This window comes from Choloepus didactylus, chromosome 4, assembly GCF_015220235.1.
Source record: "Choloepus didactylus isolate mChoDid1 chromosome 4, mChoDid1.pri, whole genome shotgun sequence".
In the NCBI taxonomy this organism is placed as follows: Eukaryota; Metazoa; Chordata; class Mammalia; order Pilosa; family Megalonychidae; genus Choloepus; species Choloepus didactylus.
In genome coordinates, this window is record NC_051310.1 from 96,038,168 (window position 1) to 96,058,716 (window position 20,549).

The 20,549-nt window shown below is 37.8% G+C and overlaps 1 protein-coding gene across 6 annotated transcripts in view; it reads left to right on the forward strand.

Annotated features, from left to right (window-relative positions):
- The window catches only part of ADAMTSL3 (ADAMTS like 3), a 389,485-nt gene that overhangs the window by 280,467 nt on the left and 88,469 nt on the right, over positions 1–20,549 (forward strand). For all 6 annotated transcript variants that reach the window (XR_005216378.1, XM_037833191.1, XM_037833189.1 and 3 more), the window contains 2 exons: positions 11,071–11,263; positions 11,373–11,552. Coding sequence is in view for 5 of the 6 variants with exons in the window: in XM_037833191.1 (XP_037689119.1) it covers positions 11,071–11,263; positions 11,373–11,552 (373 nt within the window). In the remaining variant the exon portion in view is untranslated. The remainder of the gene's footprint in view (positions 1–11,070; positions 11,264–11,372; positions 11,553–20,549) is intronic.

The window sequence follows — 20,549 nt, forward strand, 5'->3', positions numbered from 1 at the left end:
AAAATGGTAAGCCTAAGATAGATTATTAATTTAATAAATTATAAAATGGCCTTAAGATATCAAAAAAAAAAAAAAAAATCCACAAAGAGATAGTGCTGAGGAAGCCACCTGGATCAAAACACAGAACACTGATGATTTGGGAAAAAAGGTATAAAGTTAAGAATTACAGAGGTTAAACTGAAAATTTCCAACATGCATGTAATCAGGGTTTCATAAGACTGAAAAAGAGGTAATGACAGAAAAGCAAGATATAAAATAAATGTTTTACTAAAACTAAAACTAAAAAAAAAAAAAAAAATTCACTCCTAGTACTGAGAAATAATTGAAAATAAATCCCAAGTCAAGTACTTAATAGTGAAGCTGCAGTATGTCAAGGATGACAAGCAAGACAGATTAGCTACAAACTACCGATTAACAACTGGAGATTGCAGATGATAGGGAATAACATTTTCAGAGTACTGATGGAAAAATGACTATCTACCTAGAGCTAAACTTGCTGCAGTATTATTACAAGCATGTGAATGGGGCCTTCCATTTCCAGCAGTATGATGAACTACATATCCTGAAGCGCTCTGGCTAAAAAAAACAAAAAACTTCTAAAATACTACGTAAAATATGTAAAATGTCACTTCAAATTGCTGAACTAAGTTTGTAAGAAAGTAAAGGGAAATCCTCAGAAGCCAAAAACAAGCTGAAGCATGAATCTAGAGTGGTAACCCAGTATTAGTGCCTCCTCCGTGGGGACAACTGCAAATCTCGGTGAACTAGAACTTACAGCCCCAATCATTTGTGCCTGACCATAGAAAAGCCCTTGTACCTGTGTAAAGTGAGGAGCTGGAATGGAGGTTCCCATATACAAACTGCACTATCCCAAAAAAGGCTTGGTAAGGAAAATTATCATACCCTTTGCCTTGATCCTTCATCTAGGAGTAGGATTTATATTCACTCTGATTTCATTCTCTGAAAAATTAATTCACATTGGTCTTGACAGAATTTAGTGCAAATCCTGTGTGTCCCTACCCAGGCCTTAAAATTTCCACAGAGACCTAATGAGCATGAGCTTGTAATAAAAATTGTAAAAACCTGCAAGGAAACAATGTGTGAGAGTCATTGGGAAAACAAACAATGGAAACAGATTCACAGACCATCAAATATTGGAATTATCAATGAAGAATATTTAAGAAATAGCTTAAAATACGTAAAGATATAAAAAAGGAAATTACAACCTAAGTTAGTATAGTAGATTGAATCATGTCCCCCACAAAGACGTTTTTGAGTCTTAATCCCTGGTTCTGTGGGTGTGAACTCATGCATACATAGGATCTTTTAAGCTGTTAAGATATTAAGGCCAAACTGAATTGGGGGCCCTTAATCCAGTATGACTGGAGACCGTATATAATCAGAGAAAATTGGATGCAGTAGGAGTTGAAGCCACAAAAAGAGCCTGCAGGAGATGGCCGTGTGACAGAGGCCAAGTTGGATGCTGGCAGCCCACCACCAGCCCACCACCAGAAAGCTACAGACTTCAGAGGAAGCATCGCCTGACGGTAATCTACGTTGGTCTTCTAGCCTCCAAAACTGTTAGACAATAAATTCCTGTTGCATAAGTCTGTGGTATTTGTCATAGCAGCCCTAACAAACTAAGATAGCTAGGAACAAGAAACCATCAAAACTACCTGGTAGATTTTCTTTGAAGTATCAGTCAAACCATATGAACCTTCCAATTTTATTGATCAAAAATGGTCAATATTCTCTTTATTTGTCCAAGTCTCTTTTTATTTTTCTTAGAGTTTTTATGAAATTTAAAAAGTGTCTTTTTTATTATTTTTCCAAGGGAAAAAAAATGGTCAATAATGGGAATTTTCTGTGGTTCAAGGCAAACAATGGAATATCTAAGAAGTGAAAACTATAATAGTTGAAATTTAATAGCTATAAGCTGGGGTAAACAGGTAAAGAGAAAATTAACCAGAAGATAAAATTAATGAAATTACACAGAATAAACCACAGAGAGTAAATGAGAGATGTAAAATATGCAGAAGAGTTAAGAGACACAGAAGACATTAAGAAAGTATAACATCTATCTAAATGAAATTACAGAAAAAAGAACAGAAGCAATATTTAAAAAAATAATGGCTGAGAAGTATTCAGAATTGATGAAAAACATGAAGCCTCAGAATCTGGAATCCCAACAAATCCCAAGCAAGAAAAATAAAAATAAATCCACACCCAGATACATTGCTGTTATAGCATAGAACTCTGAAGACAAAGGAAATAGCTCAAAAGCAACCAGAGAGTTCAGAGTTTCTGTTTGCAATGATGAAAACATTTTGATAATGTGTGGTGGTATTGGCAGCACAATATTGTGAATGCATTAATATCACAGAATTGTTCCTCCGATAGTGGTTAAAGTGGGGAATTTTGTGCTGTATAAACATTACCACAGTTTAAAAAAGCAACCAGAGAGAAAAGACCTACAAGAGGAACAACAACAAACTGATAGCTTTCTTCTCATCAGCAATGATGGAATAAAGAAGATGATGGAACAATATCTTTAAGTGATTCAGAGATAATAACTGTTGGCCTAGAATTGTATACCCAGTGAAATATTATTTTAAGAGCAAGGATGAAATAAGGATGCTTTCAGATTGTAATAGTATCTCCTTATAGCAGGGGTCAGCAAACTTTGGCTCATGGGCCAAATCCAGCCTATTTTGGTACAGCCTTTTGAGCTAAGGATGGTTTTTACATTCTTAAAGGGTTTTAAAGATAAAAACAAGAACATGCAACAGAGGCCATACATGGCTTGCAAAGCCTGGAACATTTAATATTTGGCTCTTTAGGAAAAAGTTTTCTGACCCCTGCCTTATAGGTTATGTGAGAAATAAATGATTTAATACATGTAGTAGTTAACAAACAGCCTGATACATAGTAAGTGATCAATAAATATTAATTACTATTATGTTAGATATTCTAGATGAACCAAACCAAGAGACTTTACCATCAGCAAACTTTCACTAAAGAAAATTCTAATGAATATATTCATTAAGCAGGAAAATAATCTTAGAAGGACGATCTGAGATGCAAGAATGGATGCTGAGCTGAGTACCTTGTAAAGGTGGCTGTGCCAGTTTGGATGTATTTTGTCCCCCTAAATGCCATGTTCTTTAATGCAGTCTTGTGGGAGCAGAGGTATTACTGTTGAATAGGTTGGAATCTTTGGATTAAGTGTTTCCATGGAGATGTGATTCAGTCAACTTTGGGCAAAAGGTTTGATTAAATTATTTCCATGGAGACACAGACCCTGCCCATTCCGGGTGGCTCTTGATTTATTCACTGGAGTCCTATAAAAGAACTCACAAACAGTAAGCCCTCAGAGCAGCTGAGAGTGACATTTTGGAGATGGCTGTTGAAAGCAGACTCCGAGTTTGCTCCAGAGAAGCTAAGAGAGGACAAACACCCCAAGAGCAACATTTTGAAGACTGCACAGGAGATGAGAGAAGAGCTGGAACAAAACCTGGGATCAGCAGATGCCAGTCACATGCCTTCCCAGGTAACAGAGGTTTTCTGGATGCCGTTGGCCTTCCTTCGGTGAAGGTATATTTGTGTTGATGCTTTAATTTGGATGTTTTCATGGCCTTCAGACAATTAAATTTGTAACCAAATAAACCCCCTTTATAAAAGCCAATGCATTTCTGATATTTTGCATAACAGCAGCATTAGCAAACTAGAACAGTGGCTAATCTTAAAAAAAAAGCCACTGACTGAGTAAATCCATAATAATATCTGATTTATGGGTTCATAAAAAATAAATATTAGATAACACCTTGTAAAACTGGAGGAGTTTATTGGAGTTAAAGTATTTTAAGCCCCTTGTATTATATTTTGAAAGATGGAAATGACTTGAACTCTAGAGTTATTAAATATGCCCTTTAAAATTTCCGGAGTAATTAAAAAAATAAAAGACAGCAAACGATAAAAAAGAATAAAACTCTAACAAACAAACTCAATAAATACCACAGAAAGGCAGGAAGGAATTAAAGTAAAAAACATGGAAAAGACAGGAAAAAAAAAGAATTCCAGACAACAGTAACAGAAGAGGGTGTTCAGTGGGTAGTACAAGAATGCTGAGAACTCCTTTCATCTTGATCGGGAGAAGAATGGAGATATAAATCTAGACTTTGTTATGAACATTTATAGTGATATAAATTAAAATTTAAAGGTTAAGCACTAAATTAATACAAATTCTAACTTATGCATTCATTTTGTCTTTTTTCATGCTAATTGGATTTGTGAATGTCGAGAAATAAAAAAAATAACCCAAAACTTGAATCTCCTTATATTAATCAGGGCTCTTTGGTGCAAACAGTATAAACCAATTTTGGCTGACTTAAGCTGAAAATAAATTTACTGGAGACAATAACAGAAAGAATGAAGAACCAGATTCATAAAATAGGCAAGAACCATGGGAAGTTAGATTGAAGGAAACACAACCAAGATCACACCAGAGGCCTGGTAAGCACTGCTGGGCGCTTTGGCCATTGCCAACACCAGACGTTTGACAGTGATGCACCCATGGCCACTGTCTGGTCCCAAATGCCACCTCCGCTCAGTGGTAGGGTGTTGGTGGTCACGGCTGACTTTGTAACTTTGTGGATCAGGTAATGTCCGCGTCACCTGGTCATCTAAAGGATCGTGGTCAAACGTTCCACCTTTTAGTCTCTAAAAGGCCCTAGAATTAGCAGGAGCTAGTTCTCAAAAGGAGCATTGCTACCCTTTAAAAGGGTAAATATTATGTGTTGTAAATTATGTCTCAATAAAACTTGTTTTAAAAAAAAGTATTGCACATTGCACATTATTAATCGTTAACTATGGTTGTATTTTCTGTTTTGTTCAAATTTTTGTTTTCTCTAGAGCTGATAATTGCCTTAATTTTTTGTTTAGTTAGATTCTATGATCCCGTGATTAATTTAGTCTAGAAATATAACCATGATATAATTCAAAGTATAGCTGTCCTCTCAGTGCATTCAAACACATCACATATTCTGTTTCATCATTTTCCTGGGGATGTCCCTCTTGGAACCTTCTGTCCTGCTGCTCCAAAAGCTGAACAGCTTTTCCTTCCTTCACTAATGTCTTGAGGGTTCCTTGCATCACTCTTAGATTGGGGTCCTTGTTTCCCACATTTCATGAACTGTGTCTTCCTCTCTCTTAGGGTACTCACTATTTTTTATTGGAATGCATAAGTCCAGTAGCTTGCCAAGAAAACTAGGAACTAAATTTTTGAGATCTTAAATTTCTGAAAGTGTCTTTTTCTACTTTAAATATTTTGGCTGAATATAGATTTCAAGATTGGAAATCATTTTCCCTCAAAAATGTTAATGCATTGCTTCATTCACTGACTTCTAATCTTCAGTACTGCTGTTGAGAAATATTTTTCCAGTTTAAGTTCCTATCCTTTGTACTTGACCTGTTTTATTCCCTCTGGAAGACAATGGTGCAATACTATGTGCTCTAGTGTAATTCACATTTATTTATTGTGCTGGGAATTTGGGAAGGGCCTTTAGAATCTGGACACTTCTTTCCGTTTGGGGAAATTTTCTTTCATTACTCTTTTTTCTGTTTCTTCTTTCTGAATCTCTTCTTCTTGAATGTTGGTCTTTCTGAATGGATCCTGTTCTGCATTTTTTAAAAAAAGTTTTCTCTTTTTTTCCTGCTTTCTGAGAGATTTCTTTGCCTTTATTTTTCAACCTTTCTACTGACTTTTTTTTATTTATTGTTATTTTTTAATTCCCAAGAGTCTTCTTGGTTCTCTGTAGGTTCCTAGTACCTGCTTTTTTATGGCAACGTTTTTTCATTTCATAGATATTACACCTTGAGGATATTGTGGGTTTAGTTTAGTTTAGTTTTTTTTGTTTTGTTCTCTTATGTTCCTTGCATTGGGTGTGTTTTCTCAATTTTCCTTTATCTGCATGTCTGTTTTGGGGTCTTTCTTATTAGAGGTTTTAATAAAATATTTTATTTTTCTTGACTTTCCATTCACATTTAAGGATGAGACACAAAAAAATCAGATTGGAAGCTCTGTGTATATGGACAGAATTTGTTGAGTGGTAGGCCTCACACGTGTAATCTGAGTGGGTTTTTTCATGGGGAGACCTCCCAGCTTTGTTTCTATTCTGTGTTCTCAGGCCAGTTAGTTTCCTCAGGGAGGATTCCTCCACTCTCTTGCCTGAGGATGGGGAAGGAATAGAAGCCTGCCTGGCAGTGTTTTCTCTGAGCCAAGACTGGGAAGAGTCCGACAACTCACCCGACGATGTGTAGACCCTCACCCGATCCCCCTATTTTCAGTCCAGTCCTCCACTTCTAACTATTCCCCAGGTCCATAAGTAAACTCCATCTTCTGCTGGTTAGAATAAATTTCCTGCATGCCTAGGATTGGTGAAAAAATTTCCATTAGTCCTCCTGTTTGAGCCTCAGCTATACTCCAATTTCAGAACTATCTTGTGTCTCTGATCCTTTCACGTGTCCTAAACGGTGACTCATCTTGCTTCTGGACTTTCCCAATGACCAGCTTAGTTTTCAGATTTCTTCAGGCTGTTAAGTTAAACCACTTCTCCATCTTGTCTTCAGCTTACAAAATATTTCTGCTTCATCTTCTCACAGTCTCTCTGTCTTTGTGGATATATGCCTTTTTAAATACCAATAAAAAAAATTTTATCCCTGTCTTTTTAGTGGGTTGGGGTTTTTGTTTTGTTTTGGTAGGGAACAGAAGTAAATACCTGTGATCAATCTGCTGTTTTCTGGATCAGTATTACTATAATAATAGTAATATTAAAAATAATAATAATAACATTGTTTTATTAAAGCCTTTTTCGGACTCTGAAGATAAATTGAATATATGTAAAACTCTTAAAATGGCATAGTAAGGGAAATAGTAAGAGCTATGTAAGTATTGCTGTTGTTATTTCTATTTCTTTAGGAGACAGTTCTCTATTATTGAGTGTGTGGCTGTCTTTCATGATGTTTTTTTTTCTTCTTTGAACTTTTTGTTTGGATATCATATTGAATGGGAGTTATGGTGTCCTATCTGGAGGTTTTGTGATTGACGTCTTCTCCCCAAGGTCCCCAGATCAGAACCAGGTCTCATAGTGCTTCCTTTGGGCCCTCATCCAGGGAGAATATTGCAGAACTCCTCCCAGAACTAGCTGGTAGCTTGGTTCAATAGCCAACCTCAAGGTTGTATCTGTTCTCTCAGGTCATTCCAGGCAGCCAGTCAATACCTGCCACATATCCAGGCTGCCACACAACCAGGCTACAATTGAATCTTTTTCCAACCTTCATGCTTGGGTCAAAAGCCCCAACCTACTCATTTGTTTCTAGAAGTGAGCCTAGCTCCAGTCATCTCTTCACGCTGGTCATATTTGTTTAATTTCCCTGTACAAGCTGAATTCCCAGCTGCTATTGCAAGTCTCCATTCTAGGACTCCAGTAAGTCTTGAACTTCAGTCTGCTTTACCACTGTGTGTGTTTCCATTTATATTTGGTCTATTGAAATATTTATTTTTTATGGGAGAATGTATTCACCTTATTTTCTTTCTAATTGTGATTGCTAATTTTTTGGAAAAGAGGGGCGCTCAATCAACTGTCTTAACTTGCTCTATTATTTCCCCCCACTTGCTTTTTTAGATGTGATTTTTCAGATTGCGTTTTTAATTAGTAAAATTTGTTGAAATTGGTCAAATGTTTTTCTGCCTTTAATGAAATGATCACGTTTTTTCTCCTATATTTTGTTAATATAGTCAATCATTGATTGGTTAAGTCCAAGAGTGAACCAACCTTACATTCCTGGAATAAACCCACTTAGTCATGATATAATATTCTTTTGTATCACTGTATTGCTAATATATTGTTTAAGATTTTTACATCTATGTTTATGAAAGAAATTGCCTAAATGATATGGGGAGTTTTCCCTCTTCTTAGATTTTCTGTTGAGTTCATATAAGGTTGGCATTTTTATGCCTAAAATATTTACTAGAATTCACCAAAGAAGCCATCTGACACTGAAATTTTTTTTTGTTGAAATCTTTGAATTACAAATTTAATTTATTTAATTTAATATAGGACTCTTGAGGTTTCTCTCCCTTTTTGTGTTTGTTTAAAAAGTTGGTTTTTGTAGAAATTCTTCTAGTCTGTGTATTTCAAATTTATTAGCATAATGTTTTTGTTTATTTAGTATCTGTAAGAGCCTCCTTTTCATTCCCAGTATTGGTAAGTTTTGCCTTCTCTCTTTTATTCTCCATATTTCACCAAGGACTCAACAATTTTATCAGTTTTTTGAAAAGTCACCTTTTAGTTTTGCTTTCTAGTTCATTCATTTCTGTTCTCTTCTTTATTGTTCACTTTATTCTATGTTCTCTGAGTTGAATCTGTTCTTTATCTCTTGAAATGGATATTTAGATTATTATTTTCAGCCATTTTTTCTTTTTAACATATGCATTTAAGGCTATTTATTTTTCTTCTAATCATGGTTTTATCTGTATCCCACAGCACTTTACATTTCATATTTTTATTAATATACAGTTAAAAAACTAGCCAAGTGGGTATATGGGAACACTCTATTTTCTGTACAAGTTTTCTATAAACTTAAAACTGCTCTAAAAAATATTCTATTACAAAATGTTATCTAATTTCCATTTGATTTCTTCTTTGACCCATGGGTAATTTAGAAGATTATTACATAATTTCTAAATATTTTGGGATTTCCTAGTTTAATTTAACTGTTGTCAGAAAACATGCTCTGTATTATTTTAATTATTTGATTAACTTGCTTCTGTTTTATTTAGGATTTAGATACACATATCTAAAATGTGTAATTTAAATACACATATCTAAATTAGATACACATATCTTTATTTAGAAACATAAAAATGTGTTTTTTTTCCTATATATTATATTTGTAGGATTTTGTGCTCAGGTTTTCCAAGTTTCATAATATGCATTAAAATATTTTAATCCTCATTACTTTGGAACATTTTGTATAACATGGGAATTAAAGTGTTCTTGAAAAATTGTAGAACCACAAACCTAGCAGAGTCCAGTCTTTTTCTTGAATGGAACTTTTGTAGTTCCCTATATAGTTATCTATTTCATCGCGATTTTCGATTATAGTACGAAATCCTCTGTATTCTTATTAAATTTTTCCTCCTTGATATGCCAAGAGCCAGAGAAGGATTTTGAGGGTTTTAAAAATAATATTATTATTATATTTCTGTCATTTTGTCTTTTACCTAACAGCTTTTGCTTTATACATATTTATTCTTTTTATTCAATCTCTATACTTTTATGATTATTATATCTTCATTATGAATTTTCCCTTACTAATGAAAATTTTATTCTTTGTCTTATTATATTTGTCTTGAATACTATTTTTATATTTTCCACTTTCCTCTTTATTACACAAGTAAAACATGTTCATTATAGAAAATTAGAAAGAAAACTGAAAATCACCTTTAGATAAATACTAATTTTTTCAAAGAACTTCTTTTTTTTTTAATAATGAATGCTTAGTATAAGAAAAATTTTAAAAAGTTACTGGTGAAAATAAAATAAAAATCCCGTCACTTAGAAATCATCACTGTTTACTCTTTAATGTATAATTTTCCAGACTATTTTCTGCATGCAATTATAAATGCATTAAAAAAAATAGGATTATACTCTACAAGCTATTCTATGACTTGCTTTTTCTTTTTCAGTAGAAATATGTTCTTAATATATTTATTTGTCAATTTACATCTGCTGTTATTTTTATGGCTGCTAAAATTGTACTGTATGAATGGACAGTTAATTAATTCTGCCCCTTATTGTTAAACATTTAGATTGTCTCCTTCCAGTTTGCAAAAGTTAATTAAAAACATATTTTTTTTTTGCTCTTACAAACCGCTCTGGAGCAAACATCCCTTTAAATAAATGTTAAGCATTTTAAAATTATTTCCTCATGATGTCTCTCTAGAGTAACTAGTTAAAAATTCACGTTCATTAATAAGTAAAGATGCACAAATTAAAAATAACCATAATATACAATGTTTCTCCAATCAGATGGGCGGAGATCTTTTAATTGAGATTCTCCAGTGTTGATATGGGTGTGGGAAACTAGGCACTCTCATGTTTCTGGTGAGGTATAGGTTGGAAGACTCTTCCTTGAAGGCAACATGGAAATATGTATCAAATCAGCTGCTCTGGTTTCCCATTTTTACAGATGTTTCATGAGAAAACTTGATTTTTCCAAGATATTATTGGAAATGAATCATATTATATATATGTTGTAAATCCAATCCTAGCATAAAAAAATTTTCTTAGGGACATTCCAAATTGTGAATCCAGGTGCTCTGAAGATTTCCCAAAGTACACTTTTAAACATTTAAAATTTCTTTTGACACCTACAGAAATCACCATTGCCTTGGGGCTCTATTCAAAACAAAACCAAAACTTTATTATTGATATATGGTGGTAGGACAGGCCTGGTAGAAACCTGCTTCTTTTTATTTGGGACCTTCCCAAAATGGTAAGAGCTTTAAATATTTTTCTGACATTTCTTGTTTTTAACATTGTGTTTCTGTATTTTAATTCATATGTTGCATGTTTAATATTTTCAAAAAATTGCAATAAATGAAATATGAAAATAAGTTAAAGTCACATTTCGTGGATCTATAGGTTAAATCTGTAAGTTAAGAGAGTCAGGACTCTGCTTGCTCTTATGGTATAATATGTGATCACAGTTCCAAAGTCAGCCTAATCTCTAGCATACCAAGATGCTTATGGTTTCCAAATATGCTATATCTCTGGGATTTTGCACACGGTTTTTTTGTTACCCTGAACTGCTCCTCTCTACATTCACGCCCCACCTCCCTGCAAACCTCCATCTCCATCTGCTTACACAGCATCACAGAGAAACACTGGGGCTTTACGATCATTATGCAGAGTATGAGAAGAAGAAAAGGACCTGAGCTTGTTCGTGCTGATTGCTGCATGTTGTCTTGTTGGACAGTTCACCTTTCCCCATTGATTTTTGGTCTAGGTGGCACACAGGTTCTTGGGGACCCTGCTCGGCTACCTGTGGTGTTGGAATCCAGACCCGAGATGTGTACTGCCTGCACCCAGGGGAATCCCCTGCCCCTCCTGAAGAATGCAGAGATGAAAAACCCCACGCCTTACAAGCATGCAATCAGTTTGATTGCCCCCCTGGCTGGCACATTGAAGAATGGCAGCAGGTACTGGTGACTCTGTGGCCTGCCGAGCCTGGGTTAGCAAAAAGCACTGCACTGTGCTGGCACGTGGTGGGCCAGGCTGGCCTCGGTGACACCCCTCCTCTTGTCTTAGTGTTCCAGGACATGTGGTGGGGGGACTCAGAATCGAAGAGTCACCTGCCGGCAGCTGTTGACAGACGGCAGCTTTTTGAATCTCTCGGATGAATTGTGCCAAGGACCCAAGGCATCTTCTCACAAGTCCTGTGCCAGAACAGACTGCCCCCCACATTTCACTGCAGGAGACTGGTCAAAGGTAAGCAATATTCTGTACTTTACAGTCCATTCCTTTCGGCCCCTCCCTTGTTCTGGCACCTAACTATTTACCCTCTGGGACCAGAGTGAGACAAGTAAGGCACCAAATGTAAAGAGGCACCCACTCAAGGTGGTGCACATGCTGTAATCTACTCCTGCATAAGGTGACTTGTTTTCATTTTTTACTCAGTAGTATTTAAAACGTTCTCCCAAATCAGTCCCTGTTACCATGGCCCCCTGCCTCTTTTGGTATGACCAGACTCATAGGATCCTAGGATAAACTCAAAGTTAGCTTGATTTCTCTCTTCCTTATGTCCCATCATATTGAGTTATCTATTAAGCCCTGTCATTTCTACTCCCTTTATTTCCTCTCCATTCTATTCATACCACTGCCATTTTTACTCTTTATCATCAGAAGCTTGAATTATTGCAACAAGTAGAATTCTATCATATTGTTTCAGTGCTGGCAGTACTTGACACAATCTGGTAACAATGGCTTAGTCTTTTGGAGGGGGGCGGTGGAGGGTGGAATTAAACCCAAATAGCGTAAATGAGATGCCACGGGTCCTACAACTGGCAATGTAGGAGTAGAACCCATTCCTTTCAACTTTGTTCTAAGGGTTTGCTCTGTTATATTACACTGCCCACCTGTTCTCCCTGCTTCTGCATCACGCTCCCATCTCCAGACCAGCCAGCTTCCCAATGTACTCCCATCGCTGTTGCCATCAAGTCACCTGCTTGCTCAGAATCTTCAGTAGGTCTTGATTGCCTGTAAAATCAAGTTTAAATTTCTCAGAGTACCTTTCAGGGCCTTCCATGAACTGATTGATGGTGCTCTATTTTCTGTTTTATGCCACCTTTATTTCCACTATTCTTATCCCAGCCTTTTGCTCCAGTCTTGCTCCTTCTTTAACCTCTACAGGATGAGGTTTTAGCGCAGATTTTGAAGCAGATAGTTAAGGTATGTTACCAGTGTCCTTTAATCTCCAGTTATTGCTGCCAGGTGAGTATCTTCTGGTGGCAGAGAGGCAGCCTCAACATCAGAAACCACCTCAAGACAAGAAAGGGCAGTAACTAACACTAAGGAACTTTCCTGAAACTTTTCCTGAGAAACCACCTGTCACACTCATCTCATCCCCACAAAAGCCCTGAAAGCAGATGTTGCCTCCATTTTTATAGATATGAAATCAGATATTCATACAGATCAAGTAACTTGTCCAAGAACAGAGCTAGGATTCAAACCCGAGTTTAGGATAAACTCATGTCTTTTATGCAAGAACAAAGGTTTTTGAGTCAAAGAGACCCATGCTGGAATCCCATCTCTAATGCCTACAAGCTACATGTCCTTATTCAATATACCTACCATATCTGAGCCCCATTTTCTATTCTCTAAACACAATGGTTGTTGTGAAGTTAACATAAAATATTGGCCAATAGAGTGGGCCCTTCCCATTCCCCTTGAGAGAAAGTCCATATTCTTCCGTCCATAGGTTGAATTGATAGTACCTCTGCCTATGTCCTGTAGCTTTATATTTTTCCTATTTCAACTTTCTAGCTTAGTTAAGTGCTAGTGTTTAAAAAGTTTCTTAACTGACAAGTCATGGGTCATGGTTTTCATTCAGACCACTGAGAGTCTACATAAATGTTGCCCCACATCCTCAGAAAATGCTCAAGAAAAGAGCTGAACCCATCCCTCCAGGGTCTTCAGAGCATTCAGAGCCCCAGGACCCAGCAACCATACCCCACTCCCTCGGTCCAACTCACAGGGAGCCAGAGCCAGTGCTGGTGGCCAAGACTGTTCCTGATAAGATTCTACACTGTGGGTCAGTGACATGTGGGACAGGGGAACTGTCTCCTCCGACAGCAACTGTGTCCTCCTAAGAGAGATGACTTCCCAGGTGAGACAACTTCCCCAGGCTAGGAATGGGGAAGGACAGGTAGAAGTCTGCCCTGGGGAGCTTTATGTGCAAATGTTGGTTTGCTTTATTTCCCCTTTAATGTACGCATGGAACAACTGAGGCACAGAGGCAGAAGCATTCCTTTGGGGCTAGGCAGGCAGGGGACAATGGACAAAGATGTTAGAGAGGAGGGCACCTGGGAGGGTTGGGTATGCTAGTGGGTAGGCAAATATGTACCCCTGTTACCCAGCTAATCCCCAAGAGTGAAGTCTTACTGCTCCCCACTGTCAGAGGAGATAAAGGATCCAGCTACTGTCTCCCTGGGGTTAGAAACAGAACTACTGGGAGGTATGGGTCATGCATTGGTGGAGGGGACTCTTGGCCTTGTGAACGTTTACTCTCCTTGCTACACTCAGTGTGGCCCAGGGACCAGCCACACATGCATCAGCTGGGAGCTCATAAGAGATGAGGACTCTCAAGTCTCACCCCAGACCTAAGGAATCAGAATCTGCATTTCATCAAGATCCTTAGATGGCTGTGCTGTGCACTACAAAATGAGAAGCATTTCCCTATCTGTTCCTCATCCTAGGGTGGGTTGCTTTGCCCTTAAATGTCTCCAAAGTGGGGATGGCTTTAGGTAGTGACACCCTTGAGCAAGTGCTGCCCCAATCCAAGGTGAAGAGGCCGGAAAAGGGAAGGACGTGGAGGGGGCATGGGCTGCAGAGAGACCAGGCACCTTGTTCCTGCATGCAGCCAGGATGTACCTAGACTGCCATGCTCCAAAAGACCCCCCTCTGCTGCTTTCTTTTCCCTGTCTCCTGGAGCACATGCTTCTCATTGGCCTGGTGGTGATATCATTGTTCTCCTCCCCTGCCCATTATCTCCGTGAACAACTGAATTTGTAGTTGGCAATTATGTATCATTAATGTAGCACCAGTTGCCATGTTTATTCATGCTGGCCTTTATGTCTTTGCTCTTGTTACTGCCCTCAAATCCTGAGTCCTGCCACTGGCCTCAAGGAAACCATAAACCAGATGGGAAAAGAACAATGGATGTTCAGGAAGTAGTTACCCATTGAAATACGAAGTAAAAAAAAAAAAAAAAAAAAATAGGGCCATTGTGAGTAGAGCTGAAAAATGCTGTATATCTTTAGATGGTGGAAGACTTCAAGAAGAGGGAAACCTAGAACTAGACCCAAGATTTGAGGGCATACTCCAAGAAGTAAGCCCAAGCTCCACCATGACACCCTCCTGCTCCCAGCTAAGACACATCTCTAGGAAAGCCCATCTGGGAGTAAGAGTTGGTGTGCACATGCACCCAGGAAGGCAGGCCAGGTTGGCCTTTGAAACCAAAAGTCGATGATCAGACTCAGTCCAGCCAGGTACACAGCGTGTTGCACAACAGTTGGAGTTTCCTGCTGGCTTCAGCTTTTCTCCTATTTGCTGAAATTTTCTTTCCTTTCAGCGTTGCTTTGTTTTGGCAGAGACCCTGATAACAAATTGCCACCTTTCCCTAAAATTTCCTGCCAGACTAGTCCCTTTGCCATGGGATGGCTCACTCTGGGGCAGCTGTCCATCTTGTGGTTCTGGATAAGGCCACTGCTCATTGGAACTGGCCACTAACCCTGGACACGGGAAGGCTGGGGAGCTATTCCAGAATTTCCATTCTTGGCCGGGCTAGGCCTCTTGGGCTGCAGCTGGAATAGTCCCTTTCCCTGACACTAGCTCCATTCACGGCATGTTTGAGCTTTGTCCATTCACTGCTTCATTAGTTTTTCTTGATTCTTTAGGCAGAAAAGAAAGAGCCTTTGGTACTTACACTGCTTTTCAAGTTATAAGGAAGAATAGGCTCGTATATGGGACAGTCTTCCCAAATGGTGGATCTCCGTGACCCATGCCCCTTGCAGCCTCTTTTGTGCCCCCACTCCTTGACTGGAAGCCTTTCCTCATTCTTTATTCTCTTTACTTCGATGGAGCATTTGATCGTTTGTCTCTCTTCATCTTTCTCCTTCATGGTGTCTTTTGGTGTGTTTTTTTTTTGTTTTTTTTTTTAACTTCTTCTCTGACTACATCTTTTCTTATTGACTGGTCTTCTTCCAAATTTCCAAAAAGCTCAATGTTGAACTCTCTGATTTCCGTCACTGCCTTTTCCTCTGTAATTTATTCTGTCTCTTGACCTCTTCTCTAACTTAAAAGGGCAATTTTCTATCTCCAGGAATAGTCTCCCACTTGCACCGTATTTCCAGCTTTCTATATAGGTTATCTTCTCATCATGGGAAAGTAAAGGGACAGCCTCTTCACTCTGGCCCCAACCAGCACCCCCCACCCCCACCTCACGTCCATCTCAGTGTACCAGCAACTTTCCAACACTTCTTATCATTTCTGACTTCTTCATTTCCTGTGCTCAGTTACCTGTTCCTGCCACTTCTTCAATTCTTGAAAAATAGCAATAAGCTAAATAAAAAGGAAAAGATCTCTATGAAGGAGAAATTTTATAAAGAACAGCTCACGATATGTTCAGGATATATGTATTTCCAAATATGGCAATCCAGTGTTCCGTAGATTTATTAATCATGACTCATGGAGGCAGTAGAGTCTTGGACCTAGTTCATATTGGCCTGCAAGAGCCGATTGTGCACATCTCTTCCTAATTCTGTGGTCAGTGACATCATGCTGATAGCTTGAAACCAGCTATGATGGGAGTATTTATTGATAAGCACATTTATTGATGTGCTTAGGATGAAAATGCTCTCAAGAAGTTTCAATCTCTGGACTACCTTTTATAAATTAAAAAGACATTTTGTATTCATAATTGGTATTTGGCAGGACCAGGAACTATCTGATATCTGAATGAAGATCCATTCTTTTGATCATTATTCTGCAGTTAGTTTGGTCTTGATCCCAGGGTTGCATTAACTCTTTGTCCAGGCATTCCTTCTGTGAATAAAAGAATATTCCAACTCTCAAGGGCTAGTCTAAAGCCTTCCATATACTCCTTTTTCTTATGTGGTATTATGAATCTTTACTACTAATCACTATGTAGATAACCTCTCTTCTAGTTGAATTTCTTTTTAGACTCAATCTGACTGTTTAACATTTTGACCCATACAAAATATACCCAGTATGTTCAAATCTGTGCAGTTCTATCTGTACCACTTATTTGACAATCCTATACAGTTACACACATATAACCTGAATATGCCTTATTTTCCTAACTAGATGGTAGCTGCTAGAAGGCAAGGGCTATTTCTGCACATGTTTATATCCTACTTCTTACTTGATAAACATTTATTGAGCGAGATAAAGAGATTTATAAAAGCTTCTTCTAAACTGAACATGCTTATTGCCACAACCTTGCTTCCTTCAGTTATTTAATCAACAAACATTTACTAAGTACCACTAAATTGGTTATCCCAAGCAAGAGGAATCACAGAAAACCAAAAACACAGCTCCCACTAGAGTGCGCAGTTTAATGAGGCAGACAAGTAAAATAAAGCTTATGTTTGCCTGTTTCAATAAAATTAGCCCGTGTACAGACCTATGTGAAAATTGAAGTGAATCATCTAAGTCTGCCTGGGTCCCAGGAAAGTGTTGTAGAAGATGCAGCTTTAGAGTGGGTCTTAAGCCAGGAGTGTGAAATATGTGGAAGGTGATGAAAGGTTCTTGAAATCTTATTCTTACGTGGCTGTAGAATAGGATGCATTGAGGAAGTATCAGAAGGTGAGACAGGAAGGAGAGGCTGCAGCCAGATTGTGAAGGATTTGGGGTGTCAGAATTTATTGCAATAGTCATTGAGAACCCCTTGGAAGGTGTCCAAGTGGGAAGTAAAAAGCAGTGTTTTAGATGCATAATTCTGGCTGCAGTGTGAAGAATGTATTAGGGGAAGATGGAACTGAAAGTGGAGAGACCTTGTTAGATGGAGATTGGAAAAAAAGCAGTGAGAGATAATGATGCAGTTGGGATAGAGAAGAGCAGATAGACTTGATAGTTAGGAGATGTAACTGGCATATAAAGTAATTGAATTGAAAGTATACTTTTTTCCTCAAAAAAAAGAGGGGTCTCAACTAAGCCACCTTGGCAGGTGATCTCACTGCCCTCCCCACTATGTGGGACCTGACTCCCAGGGGTGTAAATCTCCCTGGCAACACAGGATATGACACCTGGGTATGAATCTGGACCCAGCATCATGGGATTGAGAACATCTTCTTGACTGAAAGGGGGATACAAAATGAAACAAAATAAAGCTTCAGTGGCTGAGAGATTTCAAATGAAGTTGAGAGGTCACTCTGGTGGACATTCTTACACATTATATAGATAACACTTTTTAGGTTTTAATGTATTGGGATAGCTAGAAGTAAATACCTGAAACTACCAAACTCCAACCCAGTAGCCTTGACTCTTGAAAACAATTGTATAACAATGTAGCTTACAAGGGGTGACAGTGTGATGGTGAAAACCTTGTGGATCACACTCCCTTTATCCAGTGTATGGATGGATGAGTAGAAAAATGGGGACAAAAACTAAATGAAAAATAGAGTGTGATGGAGGGGATGATTTGGGTGTTCTTTTTTATTTTTATTTTTTATTCTTATTCTGATTCTTTCTAGTATAAGGAAAATGTTCGAAAATAGATTAGGGTGATAAATGCACAACTATATGATGGTATTATGAACAGTTGATTGTACACTATGGATGACTGTATGGTATGTGAATGTATCTCAATAAAACTGAATTTAAAAAAAAAAAAAAAAAAAAGAGGGGTCTCCCAGTTTTCTGTCTTGGGAAGCTAAGTGGATAGGGATGGCACTAATTTTAAAATCTAATGTAGAAGGAAAGCATATTTGGACAGTAACTTGAGAAGTAGAGAGTATACTTTTTTAATGCTATAATTTGAGGGTCTATAAAAATAAAAAATTGTAGCTCAGGAGAGAGTTTGTGAAATTAGTAACTTTGGGAATCAGCATTTCAGAGGTAGAAGGAGGCATGGAGAATGAACACTATGATATTGAAAAGTATATTTTTGACAGGAGTTCCTTTAAAAATGATTAGGAAGCTTCCAGTGAAGTGCAATCATGTTTGATATCCTCACATCTCCACATTAAAAAATATATGTAGAGAGAGAGCAAGTAGGATTACCAAAATAGTGGGGGGGGGGGGGGGAGTGACAAAGTTTCATCAGAAATCCCGGAATGCAAGTGGATGGGGTCAAACCACATGCAACAGCAGAAACTGTGCAGAAACTACAAATTTAACAGCTGGGCAGAGATGGAAAAGAAAAAAGATAGGGCCTAGAGCCAAGGAGCACAGAAATCAGCAAGAATTACCTCCGCTAGGAGATGATCCTACTCTGCGTAGAACCCTCAGCTAGTATTTCTGAGGCCAATCAGTGAAAGTGAGAGAAGTCTTCAGGCTCTCAGTGTGCAGGAAAGATCAGCAAATCCCCAAAGGGGCCTTCAGAAGATTGGAGGGTTCTGGAGCAGCTTTCATCCTTAAGGACTTCAGAAATACTCAACAAAAATTGCTAGAATTATAATCCACATTGAGAAGAAACACAAGGGGTAAAGGAAAGAGAATGTTTAGACCCTTGGGAGTTGGAGAGTCCAGAAGATAACAAATCTCAGAACTGTGGCCATGGCTATACTTAGGGGCCAAGTTATCAAATACTGCTTTTTAACTCCAGAGAAGGGAACCTGTAAGCAGTGAAGACGAGATGAGCACCCCAAAGCACCCCCACCTCTGACACTCTCCTTTCCTGAAAGTACAGAAAAAAAAGTATTTCATTTAAATTTAAGCATCAGGAAAGTGTCGCAGTCAAACACCATACAAAGATACTTTAAAATAAATATCTCAGTAGCATGCCAGCATAGTAAAAATGTGCATAGAGGTATTAATAGCATATGGACATGAGGAAAATTTGGCCTTGAAACAGATACAACTATAGCTGTATTACTGACTGCACTAAAAAAATTCAAGAAAAGTATAGAAACTTAAATCAGAAACAGAAAAGCTCCAGAAATTAAGTTGAATAACTAACAAGAGGTTGTAAAAGATAGCCAACAGCGTTCAGGAGAGAATTAGAAAATAAAGACAAAAAATTCAGAAATGTAGACTAAACTAGAGGGAATACAAGAATGACTAGACATGAAATAGAAGAAAGGAGGGAAATGAGGAAAGAATCCAACATGGAGTCCCAGGAGAAGAAATCCAAAACAGTGTAATAAAACAAAACTATAAATAAAAGAAGACAAATCACCGTTTTGAAAGGGTACACCATGTCCCTGGGAAAATTGGCCCAGAATGGTCAATATCAAGACATATTCTGCTAAAACTACTGGATTTCAGAGATTTAGAAAAAGTTACTTGTGCATCCAGACAAAAACAAAACAAAACAGAACAAAAAACCCCAAGATGTTTATAAGGGAAAGAAAATCAGATTGGCATCAGACTTCTCAACAACACCACTTCAGACTACAGAACAATGGAACAACATATTTAAGATACTCAAGGAAAGAAAATGTGAGCCAACGATTTTATATTTTGCCAAACTGACCTTCAAGTTTAAAGGCCATAGGAGATAGTTATGAAGGTATAAGAACTCAGGATAAATTGTTCCCATGAGCTCTTCCTCAGGAATCTACCAGATTCTTAAAAGAAGAAACAGAGGAGAAGCTTTGGCATAAGGTTGCTGCTTTGTGAGTATAATTGACGGCACTGGTTCTGCCGTGTCCGCTGCCAGTGAGCTGTGAGCTTTTACTAATGGCACTTTTATTTTGAACTTAGCATATATCGAGTCATGTTAGAACTCCATCCAGAAAAGGAGTTTACAAATGATCCTCCCATTCACAACTGGGAGAAAAGGTCAAATCTTTATCACTAGAAATGTCTGATGAGTGGTGACTGATACTCAGTTATTTAACCACTTGGATGTATGAACAAAAAACGGCTCACACTGGTAGTTTAATAAAAAGTTGGCTTTAATATATTGTATGGGAAACTCCTAGCTGAGGATTTGACTGGTGAAGAAAATAAATGGCAATTTGGTAAATGGCAATTTAAAAATACTTGTTCAAAAGCCTACAAAAACCTTCCACTTTACTGAAA